Source organism: Pseudopipra pipra, chromosome 3 (assembly GCF_036250125.1).
Source record: "Pseudopipra pipra isolate bDixPip1 chromosome 3, bDixPip1.hap1, whole genome shotgun sequence".
NCBI lineage: Eukaryota > Metazoa > Chordata > Aves > Passeriformes > Pipridae > Pseudopipra > Pseudopipra pipra.
The window spans coordinates 100,699,879-100,725,193 of NC_087551.1; the positions used below are offsets into that span (position 1 = coordinate 100,699,879).

General features: G+C 43.1%; 1 protein-coding gene and 2 long non-coding RNA genes across 5 annotated transcripts; 2 read left to right on the forward strand and 1 right to left on the reverse strand.

Moving 5' to 3' along the window:
* Positions 1–1,283: 1,283 nt before the first annotated feature.
* On the reverse strand, positions 1,284–16,906 carry LOC135412090 (uncharacterized). 2 transcript variants are annotated; one of them, XR_010429498.1, is made up of 3 exons: positions 16,064–16,906; positions 3,539–3,681; positions 1,284–1,756 (listed from the first exon to the last, which is right to left on the reverse strand). It is a non-coding gene; the product is annotated as an uncharacterized LOC135412090 (long non-coding RNA). The 2 variants fall into 2 exon arrangements; XR_010429499.1 differs by lacking the exon at positions 16,064–16,906 and adding an exon at positions 5,677–6,187.
* LOC135412089 (uncharacterized) lies at positions 6,544–7,996 on the forward strand. The gene is made up of 2 exons (XR_010429497.1): positions 6,544–7,134; positions 7,586–7,996. It is a non-coding gene; the product is annotated as an uncharacterized LOC135412089 (long non-coding RNA).
* Positions 9,127–11,183, forward strand: ID2 (inhibitor of DNA binding 2). 2 transcript variants are annotated; one of them, XM_064650489.1, is made up of 3 exons: positions 9,127–9,584; positions 9,808–9,872; positions 10,542–11,183. In XM_064650489.1, exons 1-2 carry the CDS (start codon positions 9,237–9,239, stop codon positions 9,862–9,864), a joined length of 405 nt encoding a protein of 134 aa, XP_064506559.1. In that variant the 5' UTR covers positions 9,127–9,236; the 3' UTR covers positions 9,865–9,872; positions 10,542–11,183. The 2 variants fall into 2 exon arrangements, with proteins under 2 accessions (XP_064506559.1, XP_064506560.1); XM_064650490.1 differs by having other exon boundaries at positions 10,629–11,183.
* Positions 16,907–25,315: the final 8,409 nt, after the last annotated feature.

Consider the following 25,315-nt stretch of genomic DNA (forward strand, 5'->3'; position numbering starts at 1 on the left):
ATCAAGAGTAGAGTTAGGCTTTTAGACTTCTGTATTAGGTAGAAATAAGTCATCACAGAAGCAACGATTTTCTAAATTATCTGTAAACTGAGTCTTGAAAGACAGGCTTAGATGTAGACATCAATCAGACACATGCTGTAAGTCAAGCGAGGTGAATCCCATCTCCAGAGCCAAGAGACCTGTAGAGCTGTGAAAGGGAATAAGGAACACAAAACTATTGCTAATGAAGTGAAAACAAGTCGAGTGATAAGGCAGGAAACTAAGAAGCCGCTAAAAGTCTAAATTCTGATTGTTCAATGGAGAACTGAGATCCTCAGCTAGGTATCAACTGTTTTGTTTTGGCTCAAAATATTCTAACAAGTTTGTCCATCCTTTTAATGTTTTCAGACCTCTGGTCTCAGTTGTAAACAATAGCTCAAAGCCTTAAGTAATTTAATTCCCAATTGCTTTCCCAATGCCAAATTTAAACATATATCCTCAGTATTTTGATAAAAGAGGTAGAAGGGTTTCTCAACCAAGAGTTTTGGATTAGTTTAAGGCATTCAGCCTTATGGAGTGATTGACATGAACAATGTGGTGGCGTCATCTTCAACTGTATTTGTAGCTAGAAACACATCAGGAGAACATAGTACTGTAATTTTGCCAAACTGGACACTGATTTTCCACCATTGCTTCTACAATCTAAAATTTGCAAAATGACTGTACATAAGCCTTTGGTGATCTTTAACAAATATTAAATTATAAAAACACATAGCTTGTCTTTTTCTGAAATTATCCATTTGCAAAGAATATATGTGCACCAAACTTAGACCAGCACAAAAAACACTTGCACTCCAGTAATCTGATAAGAAGGCTGAGTGACCTTTTGCTGATCTCTGATGAAACAATGAGGTACATAGTTGGGATTTATCCTGCAGTACACCACAGCACTACTCCATATTATCAAAAATGAAAAACTACAGCTTTTTGAAACTGAAAATTACAGGCTCATCTCTTCAGGGCTAGGATTAAACATGGTATTTTTAAAGGTATCCCACCTCCAGGTTTAGAAGTTAGAGACAAATTTTTCTGGGTATTCAAGTGCATAAAATGCAGTATGTACTTAGTCCATTTTCCATAGTGCTTCAGTTTCTTTGATTTAAATAAGAAGCTTTTCAGTTTTTTTAAATTCCCAACTGTAACTTTGTAGCATCTTCAGATATTTTTATGCATATTTTATGCAACTAACTCTTCTCTTAAAAGCAGTACATAGTGCCTCTAGTCACTTAGACTATCCACAAAAGTAGTTCGCACAATTACATTTAATAGTTCCACACTTAAATTTGAGACATTCAGCACCAGGATTTACAAGTGCAAACTAGGGGCATACATGGCTTTTAGGATCTACAGGCTCAGCAAAATATATACTTCATCCCAAGACATTTCACCACAGCCACCCATGTCCAGCCTCCCGCTAGAAGGAATGAGCATGGTACAGAGACAGAACTCAAACAACTAACTTTGATTACATACTCAAATTTTAAAGGCTAAATTCAGGTATGATGAATCAGAAAAATTAGTCATCCACAGTGGAATCCACCTCACTTGTCATCTATAAGGCAGGCTTCAGGTTGAAATTGATTGTCTATCTTCTGCTGAGAACTGATGGAGAGCAACAGCCCCCAGTGAGGAGATTTGTTCCATCCTGAGAGAGGTGTTGGATGGGCACAGAATGAATCACTCTCTGCAGGTGTCTCTTGTTCTCTCATCCCACTGACTGTAGAGAGATTAGACACAAAACCTCTAAATAGCTAAGATAAGGTGAGATGAACCTCACCCTCAATAATGGGTGAGTTTGCCAGGCCAGGCCCAGCATTCAGGCTTCTTGCCATCCTGGAGATGCCTCTACCCCTGAGCTACAGTGTCAGGCTCCCTCTTGTTTATAATCCCTCTGGCCCTTTGAAATTTGCATCTGTTTCTTTACTGTGGCAAGCTTGAACAGGATGGGTGGGTGTCCTCCACCTTAGCCTTATCTCTGGTCGTTAGGGTTGCTTTGCAAGCAGGAGGGAGCTTATATCACCTCTGATGAGGAGAACATTGAATCTGAATCTCTCACTTCCAGGACAAGTGCTCTCATGAGAAAAACTGCTTATGAGAAAGTAGCAGTTCTTTTCCTTCTTTGCCCCTGAACTTTCCGGCAGCTCCAGCTGCTGTGCTTTGTGCTAAGCTCCATGCTGTCATTGTGCATTTAACCATGATCTTGAGCACACCTCCTGGACCAGGCCTCTCCAGAGATCTAGACACATACCTATTTTGTGATTCCCAAGTGGGTTTATGCAGGAGACAGTCACTGAGAAAGCTTAACCTAGATAATGCTCAGTCTGGGCCTATAAAGAAGCAAAGTTTTAACAGCCTGGGAAACTGGAACTCACAGTGGTTCAGCAGGACTCGTGAGGGTGCACATGCATTTGGGATGCAGTGCACACATTTTGCTAAGCTGCACTTCCACTACCCAAACCCTGAGTGGAGTTAGGCTTTCCTGACCATAGAAAATTTTGGTCTATACATTAGTTTAAAAGGACTGAGAATGCTATGGGTCCTGTCTTGACATAACCTGTAACGATAGCTTTGGTAAAGCACAAAATTAGTACCACCTGCTTAATACTACAAAGCTTTCCACCATGGAACTGAGGTTTTCTTCCTGAAGCCAACAGGAAGGCAAAATTATAGACTGACCAACAACTAGTCACTAGTCACTACTACCAGTCGCAGTACAGACTCAATTTCTCCTCTGTGCTGATGAAACATTATTACTTAGCAAAACCAAAACACACAGAACACACTACACAAACACATCTGTATTTGAAATTACCATAACTTTATATTTTGGGGGGGTGGCCTTAAAAACATACCTGGAACAGATTTTCAAAATCTTCTCCCACCAATTCAATTCCCAATCCCTCCATTTTTTTCAGTGAAATTATGCCAAGCATTTTGTCATCTTATTGCCATAGGCCTATACCTAAAATTCACAATCGGGCCACAATGGGAGACTGAGGGAAGCTGGACCAGCCAGCCAGATAATTAACAAATGAAAGAACTTTTAAATAAAGGCCATTAGGCCATTTTTATTCCTTGGTTTATTCCTTACTGTATGTGAGGTACTGTCAGTAACCTCTTGCCTGGCCCCTCTCTCTTTTCTATCCTGAATAGATTTTCCAGAGAATTGGTGGGGAGTGTAAAATCTGCAGCATTTTAGACCTACATTAATTTAAAGGCATCACTAGAAAAGCTACGCTAGATGAAAACCATCTGCTACATAAGGCATGTGCTAATAAGTGAACTTGCTTGATCCCAGATTTTAGCACAACTGTGTTAAGTTAGAGAGCCACCTAACTGGTTCACTATAAACACTTCTAGAGGACAATGTGTAACTTAATTAAAATATAGATATTGCATTAATAAAGATTTTTAAAAATATAGGAAATGTATTTGGCTTTGATTACAAACATAATAGCTAATGCACAGATCTAATACACCTTGTACCTGTAATACTTACTCTGATAGAGAGATGCAGGTCTCAGAAAAATTTCATGGCATTGTTCTTCACAAAGGATCAGGTAAGCAACAGCCCCCTTACAGGTGACAGTTCATGTAGAAATGCCTTCAGGGCACCGGTCCTACTTGCAGAAATGAGAAATCCTAGAAAACAGAAGAAAACATTAGAACTGAAGTGTCTGAATTTGGATTAGATATAAATGCAGCAAACCCACACAATTCACATTGAAACACCTCTCTTTCCAAGATGGTGATAGAAAGTAGTTTAAGGCATTTTACTCCAAAACAGTACTTTAGGAATCTGATCATAAAATGATACCAATGTCAAAACAGGATCTGAACAAAAGCCTGTCCATCCTATAGTCCAACACTTCTAGTGAAAATGGAAATGTCTCAAAAGAATGAAAAAACATTTATGTTTTGCTACAATATATCCCAAGCCTCCAACAACATGCGGTTTGGGATTAACAGCAGCAGATCGGGGATGCTTAAAAGTGGGGATGAAGGGAATGATACCGTACAAAAGCAACATTATTCAAAAGCATAGTAGGGGGAGAGGAAAAGAGATCTTAAAGTTGGCAGATCCGTGGCATTTGCAAATACGGCCCAGAAAAGAATGGAGTTTGGAAATGGGATTCAGAGAAGGTGCATCCATCTGTTACTTGAAGCAGAACACAGAGGGGCTCAGAGTGGGGTGGAAGCAGTGGGTATTCTCTTGGCCAGTGAAGGTACCTGAAGTGAGAGACAGCAGTGATGCCCAGCCCTACCGCCCTGAGAGCCGGTGTCGGGAAGCAGGTCCCATGTTTGTTATTCACAAACAGCCCCGGGAGCAGGGGGCTGTCACCCAGGGGTCCCGCTCCCCAGCTGGTGGTGCACGGCAGCAGCGGTGTCCCGGGGCTGAGGGACACCGGCTGCGGTCGCACACGGCAGCACACGCGGGACACGCGCGTGGCGCAGGGACAGTGGCCGCAGCCGCGCCCCTGCCAGCCCGGTCTGCAGCGCCGGGGACGGGGGCAGGGGGAGGGCTGCTGCCGGCGTGGCAAGGAGTGAGCAATGAGGTAGGGAAAAGTAGAAATAAAATTTAAAAAAAAAAGTCCCTTCCCCCAAGGCAGCTGTGGAGTGCGCTGAAACCCCCTTTTAGGCACAATCAGCCCCGAGCATCTGGGCAAGGATGAGGTGGGTGCAAAGTGCACGGGGAGGAAATGTGTCAGCTGCAGCATCCGAGAGCAGCGGAGCAAGCTCAGACGGGAAATGAGCTTGCGAAGTGCACCCGACAAGATGATCGCGGGGATAAGTTGCTTCTATGGAAACTGCAGCCCGATGAAGCAAAAAACAGTTTGATGGCAAAGTTTTAGCAGGAGCCGGCTCATGCCTGGTTTCAGCTACATTCCCCACCCCCTGAAGAAAAAAAGAATAAAAAGCTGCACAATGTGTTTCTTGTTATGAACAAAAAAAAAAAAAAAAAAAAGGAAAAAATGGGGACACAGGTTTTTTCCTGTATGGGCTACATCATATTAAGCTGTAAGTTTAGTTCTGGACAAACAATCTCTTGTTGCATCTCTGCGATGGAGGTTAATGAATTCCCACAGATGATGTTGGCCAAACAGTGGTCGGCTTGTGACTTGATTTCCAGCATCATGATGTGAGGGGATCAGTATAGAAAAGCACTTTGAAGGGAAGAGGCTGCCTACAGCAGGATTGTTTCTACAAGCTAATTGTACTGAGTGCAGCTGCACAAAGCTGGATCAACAGTAATAGAAGGCGGCGCAGACTTCCTGACGCCAGCCCCGCAGAGCTCCCACCAACAGCCTGGCAATTCCAGATTGTTTTCCAGACCTTATCTCTCCCCCAAGTTTTTTTTTTTTTTCTTTAGTCCTTTTTTTTTTTTAATTTTGTGACCGGAACAAAAGTAACAGGAAAATCCTTTGTGAACGTAGAAAATGCTGTTACAGATCGGTGCCTTTTGCAGAAGTTGTAACTAAATATTTTGCATGCATTACTCTCCCTCCCGCTCAAAAGAAAGAAAGAAAAAAGCCAACCCCCAAACTTCTAAAACTTTTCTTTGAATGAATTGGAAATGTGAGGCAAACAAAAGGGAGAGGGTAGTTAAAAACGGCCGGGTTTAGCGAGATATTTTACCTGGTACACTGAAAACTCCTGTATCAAAACTTATTTGGACACCCCACTTGGACAGGCTGGATGGTGTCAATGACTTGGAAATGGGCCAATTTTAACAGGTTTTTTTTTTTTTTTTTTTAGTCTGGTTTGATGGCTTAAGTACTCGGCAATTAAAGCCATTTACATTATTACTGAATGTTTTAGATAGATTTCATTAGAGGCAAGGGACACTGCCGCGGAGGAACTCGCTGCTCGCCCAGCCCCGCGGGCTCTGCCCGCAGCCCCTCGCCCCGCACACGCCCCAGAGGGGGACCTCGGGCTGAGAAGACCTTAAAAGGCGAAAGGACAGGCACCCTTCAAAAAAACCCGGGACTTTTCCTCGTAGAAAATACTTTTTTTTTTGGGGGGGGGGGGGGGTGTTAGGGAGTGAGGGGATGGTGCTGGTGTGGCAGGACCGAACCGCACCGCAGCCCGGGAAGCTCAACCCGCTCCTTCCCGCCCGGGTCGCCCCTGCCCGAGGGACCTTTCCCGCGGACGCGCCCCCTCGTCCCTCCGCGATTTTTTCCCGGTTTATTCTTTCCTTTCTGCGGGCTCCCCCCCTTCCCACATTCCCTCTTCCCCCCCCTGCAGCATGGCGGGGCGTCCGGCGGCGGCCCCCGCTGCAGGTGCGCCCGGGAGGGGGAAGCGGGGCCGGGCGGCCGCCGCGGGCGCAGCCCCGGTCGCCATGGCAGCCGCCTGAGCGGCGCCGCCGGGCCCGGGCGGCGCGGGCGGGGGGGGCGGCGGCGAGGGGCTGATGTCACGGGGCTGGCGCCGCGCAGTCCGGGCCGGCCCCGGGCGCGGGGCGGGGCGCGGGGGTTGCGGGAGGGGACACGGCGCCCCCGGGGCGGCCGCGCTCCCGCCGCCGCTGCCGCGCACCCGGAGCCGCCCCGGGCTTGGCGCCGGGCGGGCCGGGGCCCCCCGAGCCCGCGGCGCGCAGCCCCGGGCTTGTGATTTTGAGGAGAAAGCGGCGCTTTGTGCGCGGCTCTGGGCGGCCGCGGGTCCTGCCAGATGTTTGCAGCGGCGGCGTTTCGGAGGTTGGGAGCCGGCTGTGAAAATCCCGGCTGAAAACTATAAAGAGGCGAACGCGCGGCTCCCGAGGCACCCGGAGCTGCCTGGGACGGGCCGTGGGGAAAAGTCCCCGAGGAGCAGCTCGCAGCCCCGGTGTTTTCGGGCCCCCCCCCCGGGGTTCCCCCCGCGGGCAGCGGCAGAGACGCGGCTGCCGGGACCGCGCGTGGAACCTGCGTCGGAGCGCAGGAGCTTCCAGAGCTTGCGAGCCCCTGCCAAAGCTGTCAGGGCTAAAAGATCAGAATTGTGGGAATTAAATGTTAGCAAAAAAAGCCAGTTCAGCCGCTCGCTTGGGGGAAGCGCAGCCTGCTCGCGGGCTACTTTGCGTGCAGAAAGCGCACATGACAATCATTAGATGACAGAGAAAATTGCCAGGTTAGCCTCTCCACATAACTTCCCAGTGTTCTAAAAGCCCTCGGTGTAGAAAACCGAAAGCATTAGCACAGGGTCCTCTGCAGCGCCTGGCCGGCCGGTCCTGCCGCGCTGCTGCGCTGTCCAAGCACGACAGTGATCGGAGAAGCATGAACATATTTACGTTGGCTATTATTACACTAAAAACATGGTCAAAATTTCTTCCACTGGTGCCTTCATTAGACAGAAAGGCAAGCATGTTGCAAGACTAAAACCTGTGGCCTCAGGTCAAGTACTACCACCAACTGATAGTTTAGCAATGTAAAGGATTGAAGTCGCTCTAAGTGGTGATTTTAATCGAGTCGTTAATTGGTAGCGTTACTGTAACTAATAATAATAACAGTAACAATAACAACAGTTATTACTATTTACTTTCTGTAACTGCACTTGAACAGTGTATTTGTCTTCCTATCAGATTGAACGTCGAGATTCACTTTCACCCTTCGCTTCTCAAAACGCGTTGAATTGTGTTCCTGTCAGCCTCGGCACCGCCTCCAGTCCACCCCCGGAAAACATCCCCGGGGCAAACACCCTGGTGTGACAGTCACCAAAGTGTCCTGCTAGAGAATAGCCAACCACCAGCTCAGGAATGCCACGTTAATTGGAAAAAACACTGATGCGGCTCTTCTCAGCTTTGTCTCCAAATGTCCGTAATGTTCCACCCCCGCAGCCCCGAATCCCTTCGTGTAGCTACGCAACAACTGTGCAGATATATCCAATATTTGCCTGCTTTTAATAGTTATGATTGACAGCACAATCCTCACTGATTTTATGGATGTGTGCCGTTACTACGGTTTTGTTTGCAATGAACACTAATGTACTTTAAGTATCCGTGTGGTTATTATAGAATTGCTGCAATTTATGCAGAATTTAATTTGTATTAATTGTATATATATGTTCACACTTTCGTGAGTTGAACTTTCCTCAGGTAGAACGTGAAATGGGGGGTGGAGGCTGTGTCAGTTTGTTACACAGCCGGTATTATAAGCAAAATACAGGAAAATACAGTGGAGCTAAACTTAAAAATAAAATCAAAGTCACTTCAGCTAAACAACAACAACAAAATAAATTAACTTTTTCCTTTGGAATGTTTCTGGAAGATGTTTCAGTGGCTGCAGCCAAAAGCTGCTAAAAGTACAGCGTGTAGTAAGTATTTGCATTTGTCACCAGAAACAATCTATGCATAATTAATGGCAGTACTGTGTCACGAGCACTGATAGGGCGCAGATGAGCAGCCTTTCAAGGGTAATACATGTAAATGCACTTCCAATATGCACATTTGCTTAATGATCTCCAATTAATAGTATCATCTGAAGTAGTCCCGTTCTCGGGAAGCAGGGCGCTGGAAGCGGCGCCTGCCTGCCTGCCTGTTGGGGTGCTTAGTGTCCCGTTCTCATCACGGCAGAAAGCTGCAGTGGGCTCTATAGGTTTATTTAATCTTGATTTATCTCATTCCCGCTTACACCTGCAGCCTACAGTGCTGGGCTGCTGACCCGGCCAGTGATTTACGGCACCGTGTGCTGAGTGGGTTCACAGAAACACGGACGGGATGGGATGCTCCAATTCACGACGACTTGGAGAAAGCTTAGCCCGCACTACCGCTCACTGCAGCGGGGTCTGCGCGTCCCGCACCGCCAGCCCCGCACACTGCAGCGTGTCTGTGCGGAGGGCAGCGTGGGATGTGGGCCAGTGCGGGACTGGGGGAGGTGGGGGGGGCAGTGTAGGGTACAGGACAGACAAGGACAAGAACACCCCACCGCTGCCCCGCGCTGCCCGCACTATTTACTGCCTCAGCTGTGCGGCACGACCACGCCCCCCGCCGCGATTGGCTGCGCGGGCGGAAGGCCCCACCAGTGAGGGCGCCGCGGGGTGATGGACGTGCCGGCGGCGGCCAATGGCAGCGAGCGCGGGCCGGGCCCGGCCGTGGCCGCTATATAAGACCGGGCGCGCAGCTCCGCAGCTCAGAGCGAGCTCCGGCAGCGCCCCAGTGGGACGGCAGCGCCCGCGCCCCGCAGGCTTCAGTTCGTCCGCTGGAATCGCGCTCTTCCGCCCGCCCGCCCGCCAACATGAAAGCCTTCAGCCCGGTGCGGTCCGTCAGGAAAACCGGCCTCTCGGAGCACAACCTGGGTATCTCCCGGAGCAAGACCCCCGTGGATGACCCCATGAGCCTGCTGTACAACATGAACGACTGCTACTCCAAGCTGAAGGAGCTTGTCCCCAGCATCCCGCAGAACAAGAAGGTGAGCAAGATGGAAATCCTGCAGCACGTCATCGACTACATCCTCGACCTGCAGATCGCCTTGGACTCGCACCCCAGCATCGTCAGCCTCCACCACCAGAGACCCGGGCAGAACCCTTCCTCCAGAACTCCTCTGACCACCCTTAACACAGACATCAGCATCCTCTCGCTACAGGTACGTGGCTCCCCCGCGCTCCGGCTCGCCGCTGACCTGGATCGGGGAGCTCGGGTAGCATTAACGATGTCCCCAACGCGGGTGGCGCGGGCCGTGTCCCCGCGGCGCGGATGTATCCAGACGTGCCATGGGGGAAGCGCTGCGGCACCGGGACACTCCCGCTCCCGGCTCCCTGAGTGCTCGGCCACCTCGCCCTTACCCTGCTCTTCTTTTCTCGTCGCAGGCGTCCGAGTTCCCCTCAGAGCTCATGTCAGGCGACAGCAAAGCACTTTGTGGCTGAACTGAACGGTGAGTACAGTGGATCTTATTTCTAAACTTCGCGTAAAAAGTGCCTCCACGGGGAACGGGAGCCGTGATGGCTAGTGCTAAAAGTCTGTCTTAAAAGTTTGTTACGAGATGCCTTTGTAATTACTAAGAAATAAGGCTAAGAACTGGGTCGTAAGGTCCTAAGTGTGTGTGTCTCTGAGGTTCACCCAGTAGCACAGGCTGCTCTGATCTTGCTCGCTGCTTAATGCAAGTTCTTATCTGTTCTTGGAGTCTTAACTTCCCGGGCAAAAGTGACTGATTAAGTTGGGAATCTTGGCACAATTCCTTAAATTCTGTGATGTGGGATTGTCTGCGCTATCAGTTAAATAAATGACTGCTTTTAATCAAATAATTGCTCTAAGAGGCAGACTGGCGCCTCTGAGCATTGCGTTTACAGAGATCTAAATAAAGATTGGACTGAGAATCCTCTTTCTACCCTCTCCCTGGAGTGTATGTTATTTTAATGTTCAATCTGTGTTTTTGAGAGAGAGTGTGTGAGCGTGTATGTGTTGCATCTGGACGCCAGGGTTTGCCCAATCTCTGAGTGTTTGGTTAAATGTTCAAACTGTGGCTTCCTCTCTGGCGCCAGTCTGTCCGGATCTCTGCCCTGTTAGCATTCTCCTAAATATGCCTCTCTTCAATCTCTTGCAGGTGTTCCACTGATGACTTTTTTTTTTTTTTTTTGCACAAGAAAATGTCTACAGGATTTTTTTCTGAGGTGCTGAATTTATTTTTCAGCTGTATCTGGAGGGGAAGATCCACGTTCAACTAAAAGGACCTTTTAAAATTAATAAAGAAGAAAAAAATCAAGATTGATCTTTATCCCCACCCCATTTTTCAACTTGGACTGAACCTAGTTATTTATGAAGAGACTCTTAAATACCCTTTCCCTAGTTGGAAGGCTTCCTTTATATACTATTCCCAACGTGGGGAGCGAAACAAAAATCTCACAAGGAGTTGCCCATTTTAAAGCAGACTTTGCCTTTTTTTTCCAAAGGTGGAGCGTGAGTACCAGAAGGATCCAGTTTTCAGTTTTTTAGGAAAGTCTGGGGTCAGAAATTACCTTTCTGACACAAACCTAGAACTGAATGCTGTGTATATATTTATATATAAATATATATATATGAGTGAAACCTTGTGAACTCTTTAATTAGAGTTTTCTTGTATAGTGGCAGAAATAATACATTTCTGCAAAAAGTGTAATGATGTACTTAATCATGCTAAACTTTTTATAAAAGTTTAGTTGTAATCTTAACCCTTTTTATACAAAATAAATCAAGTGTGTTTATTGAACTGATTGCTTGCTTTATTCTTTGGGGACCAACTGTTTGCTGGCTTTGATTTGTGTTGTGTTTTTGTTGTTTGTTTTTTTTTTTAATACTTATACATTCTGTTATGACTTTTATCAAGTAAAAATTAAAATATGTAGAGATTATAAAAGAATAAAATTACCTGAAGTGAATAATTCTTGTAACTTGGAAAATCTTATTTGAGTGTATATTGTAAAGTTCTAAGTGATCTGCCTGTAAGCAGTGTGAAAGGAACTAGGTGAGGAATTTATTACACAGGGGATGCTATTGACAAAGTGTTTGGAAATGTACAAAAGCAGTTAATCCTGAGACATTCCCATGGAGTATTGCCTTTTTTCTCCCCTCCCACCCCTATGAATGATTCAGTTTGGGGTAGTAATGGCCCAGATCTGTTAATTTGTGTTTAGAATAATCACTCAGAATTCAGGGTTGTGGGTGGTTATTAGTCCCCCAATGATTAAATTTCTCTAAAAAGGCTTTGAATGTGAGAGTTGGTGATGCGTTAACATGGGATCTAGAATGATGAAGTGACTGTTGCCTTTCCACACTGGAATTTTCAAGCTTCCATGCAGTATTTCAATGAAATGGGGTTTCTAATCAGTTGCAGCAGCTTCTCCATATGACTAAGATACTGGGAATTGAGCTAAATCGCTGTTGTGTTACTGATTAAACTTTGGCTGCTCCTACAGGGACTCTCTCCATAAGAATTAAATTAAGTTTGAAATAGGAGTCTAAATTCCTGAAAGCCAGCAATGGTTTGTTTCTTCTTTTCTCTTTTGCCCTCAGAAGCTATGCTGTAATATCCCTTATTCAAGGGACACTTACTGTACCCTATGGAACTACTGTCCATTAGATATGTTTAGTTGTCATAAGACAGTGCCTTATCAGATGACATTCTAATTTAAGATCACTCATAAACTTCACTGAAATGGGAAGTTAAGCTGGGTCCTGCTTAGGAATGGAAGAATCACTTGTAATGTGATTCTTCACTGCTGGTTCAGGTAAGTACAGCTCTCTGGCAGGCACTACACTTTGGGCCTGAGGGAGCGTGTTCAGGGTTCCTGTGCTCTGAGGACTCTTAGCATGAAAGGCGGGAGCCTCACCTGGGGCCAGTAACACTTTCACCAGCGAACAGGTGGGTGGGTGGTGCTCTGGGGCAGCAGCAGCTGCCTTCCTTGCCCTTGACACCAAATCCATTCACGTAGGCTGGGAGAAAGCCAGCTCTGATCTCTTAATACTGATGCTGCCCTGCCCAAGCAGAAGCGTGCCCTCTCAGAGGATCAATGCAATCAGAAGACAAGAAGGGTTAGCAAAAGCTGGGACGGGGCGGGGGGTGGAGAAGGACACGGCCCAGAGCTGATCTGCATCTCACCATGCCCGGCCCCGCAGGGATTAGGGAAATCTCTCCCTGTAGCACACACCGGCTGTGCCTCCTGTGGCCAACCCTCGCTACTGTCTCAGCGCCCGGAGAGCACGGCTTGTTCCAGCTTCGTGCAGTCAACATTTAACCCTGACAGCCCAATAGTGAAATACTTCAGCGCCGCAACTCAGCATGCCTCAGTCCCTTTTATATACTCCTTTTCCTGTGTATTTTACTTAACCCTGAACAGTATCACATTCGGGATTGTAATCACAGTATTGAGATCTCTGTCATTCCAAACTACTAACAATCTAATGCAATTGCCACCAACTTCACCGTAAAAACTAATTTTTCACCCTACTGCTCATTTTAGGGTGAGACCACAGTAAGTGTCACTTTAAACTTACAGTTCAGTTTATAAAATGAAAGAGCTGCAACGGTCAGATCACTGTAATTATTTTAAGATCACCCCTTTAGAAACTAAGGCATTTACACTTTGATATTTTTAAACTATGAGATGATTAACACACTTGTAGAATGAAACCGATTTCCTTATCATGCATAGCCAAAAGAGAAATTCACAATTTACAAGGCGTGGGGAGCTGAGCAGGAAAACAAACAAACATGTTTTAAAAAATGTAAATTAAGAAAGGAAAAAAATTTTCCTCTTTCAGAATTAACTAATTCCTCATCTTGACAATGCATTCCTACGAACAGAACTAGGGCTTAAGCTAGGTGTTCATTTAGGGATTCAGTCTTTTGTTTTGTTCTGAAGAAAGATTTTATCATTCAAAGATCAATAGCAAGGTCAAAACTGAGTACCCAAAAGCCTTAACATTTATTCTTAAAGTTTCCTTAGAGATGTGGGATTTCTTTATTCTGTAGCATTATCATTGTCCCTCTAGAATGCATTAGAAAAATCTGTGATATTTTCACCACTTTCCCTGGCCCATTTACTGTCCCTGGACATGGCTGTTGCCAACAGCCCTGTTAACTGAGTAGCTGAACAATAGTAGATCAGGACCTGCAGTCAACGATGTTATAGCAAAATATTTTGGGCAACAATCAAATTTAAATTCTGCAAAATCTTTTTGAGTAGGCCATGTATGAAAATTGCAAATGCACCTATAGGCAATTTTTTCCCATGGGGGAAAAAAAACCAGAAATGCAACAAGAGGACTCTTCATCTAGAAGAGAGGTTTCCTAACCTGGCTTTTCTTGCGTATTGCCCTTAACAACATATGGCCTAGCTCCCAATGTCATCCCAGACAGAAATCGACGGGCTCACACCCACGGGTGTCCCTCCAGCCCATCTCCGGGTAAGGGAACGCAGAGAGCAGGCTGAGGTTTGTTTACTCACTCTCGGGAAAACAGCACTGCGCCTATCTCACCAAAACCATTCAGAAGCCACTTTGCAAAAATAGTGCCAATATTTTGACAAAAAGCACGACCGAGAGCGCTGACTCCGAGCAAAGGCAGCACCTTTGAGCTGTCTGCGCTCCGCGCCGGCTCGGTCCCGCCGAGCGGGGCGGGCGGTGCGTGGAGGTCCAGTGCCACCCTCCGGGCCGGCCGAGCACCGCAGCGACACCGGCCTGCACAGCGACACCGGCCCGCACAGGGACACCCGCCCGCACAGCGACACCCGCCCGCACAGGGACACCCGCCCGCACAGGGACACCGCCCCGCACAGCGACACCGCCCCGCACAGCGACACCGCCCCGCACAGCGACACCGCCCCGCACAGCGACACCGGCCCGCACAGGGACACCGCCCCGCACAGCGACACCGCCCCGCACAGCGACACCGGCCCGCACAGGGACACCGCCCCGCACAGCGACACCGCCCCGCACAGCGACACCGGCCCGCACAGGGACACCCGCCCCGCACAGCGACACCCGCCCGCACAGGGACACCGGCCCGCACAGCGACACCGCCCCGCACAGGGACACCGCCCCGCACAGCGACACCGGCCCGCACAGCGACACCGGCCCGCACAGGGACACCCGCCCCGCACAGCGACACCGGCCCGCACAGGGACACCGCCCCGCACAGCGACACCGGCCCGCACAGCGACACCGCCCCGCACAGGGACACCCGCCCCGCACGCCCTTCACGGGCTGCCATTAGCGCCCAGATCTCCCGTCATTATTTAAAACCCCGTTTTGTACTTGCTTCTGCGAAACGATGCTTTAACAAATTCAGCTCTGTTGGCCGGGAAGTTCGTTCCTAAGAAGTGACACGGTTCGTAAAAGCGTGAAGAAAAAGCTGCTTTGAAATAATAAATGCTTTGCTTGTACCATCATGGGGAAAAGCACTAATTTGATTAGCACTAATTTGTATTTGATTCTGGAAAGTAAAACACATTCTCTAAACAATCTGGTATGTGTAAAGGATTCTTCCATACAACAGTTTGCAGTCTGGATCAATTCACACAGTGTGGGAAAGAGATAAAATTATAATTTACTAATGAGAATTATCATACTTGTGATTAAGTATCTCTTCCTGTTTACCACTGCCCTTGCTTACTTACAACAAAAAATGATTTACACAGCTTTTACTGGAAGCTGTAAGGAAGAGGGATAGCAGAATGCAACTGTCGCATGACAAAAGATTCAGTAAACTACATAAATGCTGGTATTCAATTTTGTTCAGAAAAAGATTTTTAAAAATGTACTCTTTAAAACTACAGTTTTGTAAAAGGATCAGGATTTCCTGATTCTACAGATAAATGAAAATGTTGATCTTTGAAATCAAATTTGTTTTATCCACATTACCTCAATTCCTCTCTAGAACAGTCATATATAAGTTATCATAATTTGAAAATGTAGGAGCCAAATGCAAACACTATCTCAATAAAACAAAACTGATATTGCACAGCAACAGTCACTGATTGTACGAGCCATTCGCTAAAGAAAATGGAAGGAAAAAACAAAGGACAAAACTAACAAATGCAATTTTGGAGTCAATCCTAGTAACTGAGAGGAATTAATATTTCAGATGGTTACTTGATTTGAAAAAAATATTCAAAAAGGGGGACCCTAGGCAAAAACTATACATAGGGCCAAACTGAGAAAAAATAATTGCACAGGAAGTGCTGCAGTGGACTCTGCTGCTAGCTGCAATATGAGACAGTCCTTTAGTTGCTATTTCACAAGAGCATGATGAATGGATAGATAAAATGACATTATATGAAGCTACAAGACCTATCCAGATTTGAAACAATTAAAGTAACTACATTCGTTTCCAAAAAGAATAAGTTTTTATAATTTCTTGTAAATATCACCACAAATTACGCAATGTCTGTGGTGAACAGTTTTATGAATACATTAGGTATTTCTACTTAAAACTAACAGCCTGAAACAGCTCTTAATTTTACTACTGATGGCAGAACTTCAAAAGCTCATATAGAGTTGGGGTTTTTTTTCTTTTTTTTTAATAACTGGATTGTATTTTTGCTGAATTTCTCTTTCATTTGGAAGAGAACAAATTATTTGGGTACTTACCATCTTGCATTTGAGCAGACACAGGACCAGCAGTATTGCCTCACTGAAGCCCATCTCGTGCAGCCCTCTTGCTAACAGCTGCAGTAACTGATGCTTGTGGATGAGCACAAGATCAGCTTTGGGTGGTACTTCCTCCATGTATTCTCAGCATCTCATGTTCTCCTAGAACAGCTTTCCTCATATTTTTGGCATGTAGATTCACTTTGATGTAGTTTGTCAATACAGAACTTGAATATCCTACTGGATTTATACCTGTCATCTTATTTTTTCCTCACCCTGAGAAGAGATGTAGAGCTCTAAAGGGGGAGAGAGAGGCAGGAAGAAAAAGGGAGGACAGAGATAATGTAAGACTAAACATTTACTGCACATTAGACTGGAAAAGATCAAAGCTGCATGTCTGGCCTTAAAAAGGCAATGAAGTTGAAGTTTGAGTTGTGTTTTCAGTCTTGTTCAAGTTTCTTTCACCTGGAGTAGAGAGCCCAGCTTCCAAACCAGACAGACCATGTCACTCAAGGACATACAGAACTGAGCTGGGTTGGCTATGTCTGATACCAGCACCCCAGGGAAATGCAATGTCTTAAAAAAACTCCAGCAGTGTCCTTCAGTTATATTTTCTGCAAACCTCATTGCTTATCCACAAGCTCTATGTGGATAGAAATCTGTGCAGTACTTGAAGAGAAGGAATGTGATTACGGTTTACTGTAAACCAATGTAGAGATCAGAGAACACAGGAGAGCTTGTGCTCACAACAGATGCTGCTGCTGAGATTTCTCCCATGCTCAGACCCAGCAGTAACATATTAGTGCCCTCTAGAAAAGGCATACTCTCACAGAGCATCAGAAAGACACAGACTTACCTCAGTGGAAATGAGAGAAAACATTTCTCATGGACATCATTATGCAGGAGGTTAACTACAAGAGATGTGGCAGTCATAAGATACTCATCTTCCATTGATTAAGGGTAGGAGAGATTTGCTCCCAGAGCAAGAGTATGCAAAAAAAAAAAAAAAAGGCTATTTCAGAAAAACTGGTTAAGCCATGTTTCATAACCTCTTGGGGAAATATCTCCTTTCTGCTTTTATATTTCTCCTCCTAAGTATATGAGAACACAGTGCCACTGGTAGGGGTTTGCCTTTTTTAATTAAAAAGTTTGTGTAAAACACATCAAGTAAATCTCCCATTAGTACTTTTCAAAAGATATAACAGTTAGAAAGCTGAGTAAATCACATGCCGAGTCTATAAACTCAGTCTAGCTATTCTTAAAAAGCTGTTTTACAGCAGATATATATTTCCACCCAATAGATATGAAGATGTTATAAATGTGGACACATTCTCTTTACTAATCCTTACTGATTCCCATTTTGTTCAGATTATCCCATTGTTGCTCTTACCACTCTTACAGGAAAAGCTGGAAGTGTTGGTTGGGCCTCATCCTGTAACTATCAAGACATCACAGTACCTATGAAACTAAATTCTAAATTCCACCGTAAATCTGCTTCTTCAGTCATTCAGAAATGTTAAAAGTTCTTGGAGGTTGAATTTTTTGATTGAATTATTTTAATTCATGCACCTACCTAAGTCTGAAAGTCTAATATAGAAAAAAGAGCTATGCTTAGAGGAAAAAGGATTACTTACTTAGAAGTCTGGACCTTTGTAGTAAACATATACATAAAAACTGTGTGTTATGTACACACAACATCCAACAAGCAATTAGTAGTTTATTGACAGCATGAAAAAAATTCTCATAATCTGAAAATCTGAAACAGAGTGTCACTAATATTGAATGGTACGTTATTTTTCGGCAGCTTTGAATACTTATTTTATTACTACTTTAGAAAGGGATTTTGAGGTTAGCAGTATTTTTGAAAAATATAAAAGAAAGATGGATGAACAGTACTTCCTAGGGGAACGAAGCACTTATGGAGAGATATCCAAAGGCAGAAACATACCTGGACTATGGCAGTTCTGGAGGGGAGCAGATTTGTTAGTTGTGAGCTCAAAAAATAACCACAACTTTTCAAATGGAAAAAGAAACTCAGAAGCCAGGCATCAAAGTGAGAAAATGAAGCAGGTACTTCCAGTAAATACTACAGGATTTATTGGACTTCCACTGAAAAATGTGAAGTGACAGCACCCTGTCACAAAACAATGGAAATGTGACACGTAGAAGAATGAGACAAGAGGGATACACAGGACAGAAAGAATAAGTGGTATCATGTACACACAGACACACACACACAGAGAAGTAAAGCCTGAAGGAAATTATTCTGCCAGGGAAGGGAAGAACAGCAGGTTTTATGCAAAGAATTACAGGTAATGAAAACGTGGAAAATACAATGAATGAGGTAAAGAAGAACTTTAAGAAGAAAAGAAGAACGGGTAAGAAAGAGGCAGAACACAAAAAAGTATGTTTACAATGTAGAAAGTAAGTGCAGTCACAAATTCTATGAGAAAAAAAGCAAAGCTATTAGAACAGAAGCCTGTAAAATTTAACGTGTTCTGTTAACTCAGGAAAGGGATGGACAGATTTATCCTTCAGCATCACTGAAGAGTTTTAACAGTGTCAAAAAACCCTCTTGTAATTCCACAGTATTTACAAACATAAAATGCTAGTTTCAGCTGGCCTTGCACCTCAATCAGAATATAAATGATTTCTTTTTTTCCATTTTGTAAATTATTCACAAGTAAACTAGGATTTTAGCCCTTGATTCCTATACCTGCCACAATAGATCAAATTTAACATTTTCTAAGGAAAATAAGAGAATTACCTGTAAAAGTATTTCATAAAAACTTCCTTTTGCAGGTTCACTTGCTAGGAAAATTATGAATGAATCATCTTCAGTAACACAATTCCTGCCAAGCATGCAGTAATAACAAAACATTATCATAAGAAGCATGTAATTCACTTAAAGTAAGGAGAAGAAAAAAAAAAGGCCAACTTTGGCAACTTATTTTTTTGAGATTTCATACTAACGTTTTTTAGAGTTATTTCTGATTAAATCTTACATATTTATAACATCATGACCTCACATACAATTTCAGAGGGTTACCAATAAATGTGTAAATAAATAAGTAATCAGGAGAATTTTTTTTTTGTTGGTTACATAAGGAATAAAAAGGGGGGGTTTCTCCTTCAGAACTATATGCAGCAAAGGATAAAAAGGACTATGATTATGTCAGAAATAATAGAAATGATGAGCAGAGTTCAGTAAATGACAGAGGAAAGGAGGACTAATGCTAAAACCAAGAGTTCTGTGATCTAAATTTCTCTATCAATCAGATTTGCCGATGAAAGTCATTCACTAAGAAACAATAACAGCAGGTTCTTTTGATATAAAAATTTCAGATTTACAATGGAAAACCAGCTCTATAAGTGCTGTTTTGGGGGCATTAATTCATACGGTAACCCAAAGGTTAGAGGGAGTGGATGTGAAAATCCAGCATTTTTCCAATCCTGAAAAAGGATACCTCTGCATACAAGTACAAGGGAAGCATGACTGCAGTATGTAAAGACGAGCCTGGAAAGATGAGCCTAAGCAAACTTTCATTCTGCTAGGCTAGGTACCAGCATCAAAGAAGATTGTCCAGTACAGACCTTAATGTAGGAGACAGCCATGGAAAATACACAAGGCTGTACTGACAGCCTTGTACTGACAGTCTTTGCAACCTGACTGCTCTTGATGCTTCAGACAACTTTTTCAGTCCTACTCATCTGCATGAGCTGATCTAATGCCACCAGACTGCAGCATAGACATGCCCAAAAGCAAATGCCTAAGGCCTGCAGTGGAGGAATACTTGGAACTAATACTTGCCACAACTAGTTACTGGTTATCTGTCCTTATCTTTCAGACAGTGTCACATTGAAACATAGGACCTAAAGGTAAGTGTAAGGTAACTGTGTGGCAATTTGATGTGAATCATTACAGAAAAAGATCTCAAAAGAAGCACACTTCCAAGAAGACCTTCAGATAGAGATGCCTCTTTGAGTAACTGAATGTTTCACTGAGGAGACATTCACAAACATTATTCTGATTCCTGGAGAGAAAAAAAAAGTGCTTTATAAATGTAATCAGTTTCAAGTTTTAGAAGTACTAGTTTACTATCTCTTAGTCTCTGAACTATTGCTGAAATACATATTTTAATTTTATTTTATGAACTAATGGTTTCCACAGATTTCTTAAGTACATAATTACAAGTCAGGAAAGAAAGTTCATTTAATTCAATTTCTGTAGAGTTGGTGAATGATTTAAGGTGTCTATGAAAACACTTAAAAGCCACAAAAACTTCTTACCTTTCCCTTCAAAGTTCTGGAATTTAAGCAGCTCAAACCAGTAATTTATCAGCTGTTGAAGGTGATGAAACAGGGCTTCACTGATGTGGGGGGAAATAACGATCTTGTGGTTAAGACTTTGAACTGGGAGCTACAAGACATAGCTCTTAGCCCAAATTTCCTACAGATTTTGTATGTGACCTCTGCAAGTCATTTCACTCCTTCATGTTTCTGTGCATCTGTAAAAATGAGAAATTTTGTTCTCTCTCTCTCTCTCTCAGGAATTCTTATGAACCAGCATGTCTGACACGGCATGATACTGGGCTACCTTTGTAATACTATAAACGGGAACATCTTAGGCACTAAAATTGGTCATTTATCATGTGAAATCGTACTTGCCACACATACAAACAGTTGCCAGTCGTGACCTGGGAGTTACACGACCTACAAGCCCTTCCAGGATAGCATTATGTTTTACAGAGAGAATATCAATAACAATAGGACAGATTCCATTGTAATGGGCCAAAAAATGGTCCTTATCCTGTTGGAAGCATTAATGTTCAATCTGTGGTTTTCCTTATGTCACCAAGTAAAAAAAGATCAGGTAACATGATTTTATGTTGATTGCATTTTGCTTAAATAAGCACATTAGATACTCTCTCTCTCCTTTCTTACCATACTATAATAAAACAACAATGATTTAAATTTAGCAGAATTCTGAGGAATTAAAACAGCATCATGTAAACAGTGAGGAGACAATTAAAATGAGCCTGGATGATACTGTGACTAAGGAGAGACAGGGCACTGAAGTGCACAATTTCTTAAGAAGTTAAAAGTAAACAGCAAACCATTTTAATTTAATTCTTCCAAGATAGATACATTTAATTATCAGTGTTAATAACATTGTAACATGAAAGCAAACACTCAACATGACGATAGGCAGGGTGTAAGGTCACTGTGCAAAATACAGAAATCACACTTGTGACTGGAAGCCTGGCCATCAAGGGCATGAACAAGAAGCTATTAATTTGATATGCAAAATACACTGGTTTGCCCCTCTGTTTCAATTGACAGCCACTGTATCCCATACAACTGGAACAGTCTGGGGTTATTGTTGCCACTGCCTCTTTGTCACCTGGCACTTTCTATTTCATAGTATAAAGTGGGACATTTTGCATTTGAACTTCTGCTTCTGCTGCTGTGAGGGGGAATTTTGCAACGTTGCCTCTTTTGTGGGTATTTACACCCAGGCCTACTCCATCGGTGAATTTCCCAGGAACATAAATGGTTTGGCACAGGTTGTTTTTCCTTTGGGAATCCCATCCAAGGTGAATGAAGTGACAGCAGATGTTTGAAACAAATTTCTGTGCATCTTGCCATGTAAAACCAAAAAGTGCAAACCAGGGTGGCAGAAGGTCATGTTATGATTTGTTCACTTATAGTACTCTCAAGCACTCCCAGTGAATGAAATTCCACAACCTGGCTAGGTATCACTGATACTGCTTTATTAGAAAGCTTTTATTTTCAGACTACCAGGGTTTTTTTCCACTCCAAATTAGAAGCTGATTATTTTATGCTCCACTGGTAGAGCTTCTCATCTTTCTGTAACAATATTTTACATAGGAAGAAATTATGTCCATTCAGCCTTCCTCCAAATCCAACTCTTTCAATATTACATACCTGTAAGTCATGTTTTCTGTATGTTTTTGCTGTTCTCCTCCAGTTGCTTTTTAAAGTTGCTCAGGTCTGGACACACCTTCAGTAGCAGGACATACCTCTCCTGGATTGGATGATACTCTATTAATTCACCCATCAGAGATTTCCCTTTTGCCCCTCTATCTTTCACAGTATCACTTATCTTGTTAGCTTAGTACTGATTTACTAGTCACACTAAAATCCCTTTGTCTTCTGCAGTATTTCAGTGGGATATAATCCATTTTATATTTGTGCATTTGATTTCACTTCTGTAAGTGCAATACTTTATACTTGCCTTTAGTGAATGACATCATGTTTATTTACAGTCCTCTATGTATCAAGCAATTCTGTCCTTTGAGATAAGGCAGGTTCAGACAATAGTAAACTGAAATTCCACCAACAGGGTTGCAATTAAAGTAATGAACAAGAATGGACCCAACAGACCCCCATGTGACCCTACTTTGACATGAGATAACTGATAATCACTCCAAGTTTACCTTTTGAAGCAGTCTGCTTTTACTCCATTGCATGATTTGCTTAAGCTTTAATGATAAAAGTCTTAGTGCAGTCAAACATCTCATCTGCTGTATCCATCTTCTGCAGGCTGGTTACTCAGTCAAAGGAGGAAATTGGAGCAATTTCATAAGGATCATTCCTGAAAACTTAAAATTGACTTTCATACTTGAAGTTTAAATACTTGATGAAGTTCTTGCAGATGTCAAAGTAAAGATAATTCCCCAGAGCCTCCCTTTTTGCCTTGAATGTGGTTCCAGGTGGTCCCCTCCTATCTTCTAATAGCTATATCTCCACGATATAGCTGTCTCTCCCTTTCTCCAAGACAACTGATCATGGTTCATAGATTCTTTTGACTGGATCCTTAACTTCAGTAGCTTAACAGATTTGCCATACTGACTTGAGGCAGTCACTGAAAGAAAAATAAGTATGCTTAAATTACTATCTGGACAAAAACGTGTTGGTATGCTGGACAGGTCTAAGTGTTCAGAACCTCCCATTTCTGATCTCAGAAGTTTTCTTTTTTAAATAATTATTAATTTTTTAGGATTACAGAATTGTCCTGCTAATTTAGCTTTGTAACATAAACAGAGGAAAGAAAAAAATGTAAGCCAAACAGTTATGTGGAATCAACTTATCTTGAATTATTTTTCTGTTTCTGCCTGGTTTTCTTCAGAAAGTGTTAAAAAGAAATACAATACAATACAATAGCTAAGCATGAATGAATTTTGATGATGTTTTCTTAAGAATTTTCAAATCCAAATAATTCTAAGATATCTGAATAAAATTTCAGTGCTACATAGCATCAACTTGGAAGACTTTAATAACTACCTTCAGTAATTTTGTTTCTGAAATGTCTTTTCTTTAGCAATGATTTACTTTCTTATGTGTTGTTCATTTACATATTTATATTGTAATTGCACATGTTCCCAGGCAGTTAAGAATTTTCAACCTTTGCACTACCCACAGCATGTGTTCACACCACATCTTCACACATACTTCAGATACAGGTGCTGTGTCATCTCAGTCCTGGCTCCACTACAGAATTCCAGAGTTCTCAGAAAGACTTACCCTTCAGTGCAACTTACGAATATTTTTTTTTCTCCATTTTTAAATGTGTGTTTAAACATCTCCATGCATCACTCTCAGTGACCTGGAAAGGGGTGTCACAGTCCTCATACTAAGACTTACAGATAATCTTACAAGTTTAGCAACAACTCCTTGATGTGTGTGTGATGCCATAAGTCTTGCTGAATGTCGGTTGCAAGTCTCTTGGCTCTGCTCTGAGCAGAGAAGAGCTTCACAATTATCTACAGTGGGCACTGTCCTCAAGGGTTGCCAGAGTTCTGATGAAGTGTGACACTGAGCAGGTTCTTCCATAGACATGTCATACGTATATCATTATCCTGTTTAGCAGCCTTTTCAACTACGGTTGCTTTGCTATTAACATGATCCTGACTTGATCTCCTGAAGACAAAAACACTCCCTCCTAGCATCCTGGTAATGAAAGAATGGCCTAGGTATGGAAGGCTACATAAAATTACACTCCCTAGTTAAAACAGAATTGCTTTGGAAGAGGGGAAGCTCTAGGACTTCATGGATGCTTTATCCAAAGAAGTGAAAGTGGCAGAGACCATCCTAAGTGTGGATTTCACCTGCTCTCCTGAACAATGCTACAATCTGAAAAGAGACATAATCATGAATGGCAATGCTTTAAACTCCACCAAGGTTCTGTCCTGCAGTCCTAATCCTGATCATTACCTGGTTTGTTCCCGTTGGTCTTCCACACTGCAAACAATTTAATTAAACCTAAAGAGCCTTTGAGAATACTGAATGAACATGTGTGGCTGGTGCACCAAGATAATGCTGCAAATTGAATGTGGAGCAGACTATGGGATGGTTGAGCTCCTTTAGCTCAAACAGAAAGTCTGGACCTTCAGCCAAGAGAGAATAAGCAGAAGGTTTTTTGGAGAACTCTCTCATAGAGCCCTTTACGCTCTTGATAAGGATTTCTCCCATAGCATAGGAACATCAGTACTCTAACGCTGACAGATGTCCAGTACTCACATTGAAATAGGAAGGTTGAGTGGACTAGAATATGTAAAGAATTTTTAATCAGCTCAGAGATCAGATAGAGATGTTAGTTCAAGATTTGTTATTGACAGATGTAGATAAATATAAAAACACGAACCAAATCCTAAAGAATCCAAAACCTAAGATTATTTTTCCAGAAAGACTAGAAAGGGGCTCATCATAGTAGGAGGATGAATATCTAAGTATTCTGTCCAACTTTTCACAGCCTGAAAATATTTCTGAAGAGAAAAAGCTCTGATTGATAGATTTCTGCGCTCCCTTGAATTTTAGGGACTATTTAAAGCAAATGATTTTTTTTTGTTTTGTTTTGTGGGGTTTGTTTGTTTGTTTACTGGCCCTGAAATTAAAACAAATAAAATTGAAGAATTATAAGGTGGTTGATAGAATCTGAGCAAACTGATCTTATGTTTTAGAAGCTAGTTATTCAGGCAAAAAAGCTGTGGTCCATCCCAGATGAGCTATCAGCACTGTCAGGCCTCTGCTAAAAGACAACTAGTCCAAACAAAAGTAATTTGCATTTTTTCTGAAAGTCCAAATATTTTCAAGGATGTGATTAAAATAACAGTCCCTTCCTATACTGGAAAATTACAGAAGTGGGACTATTTTCCTGAATTTGAATTTTAAGCATAAATGCTTTCTCTTGCAAATCTAGGATGAATCACCATTGTACTTTCTACTTGG

What these genes read in the sequence shown, in the direction of transcription:
- ID2 (XM_064650489.1), top strand. Translation starts at nt 9,237, where the DNA reads ATGAAAGCCTTCAGCCCGGTGCGGTCCGTCAGGAAAACCGGCCTCTCG. An exon ending in TCAGCATCCTCTCGCTACAG is followed by an intron (nt 9,585 to 9,807) that starts GTACGTGGCTCC and finishes TTCTCGTCGCAG; the next exon opens with GCGTCCGAGTTCCCCTCAGA.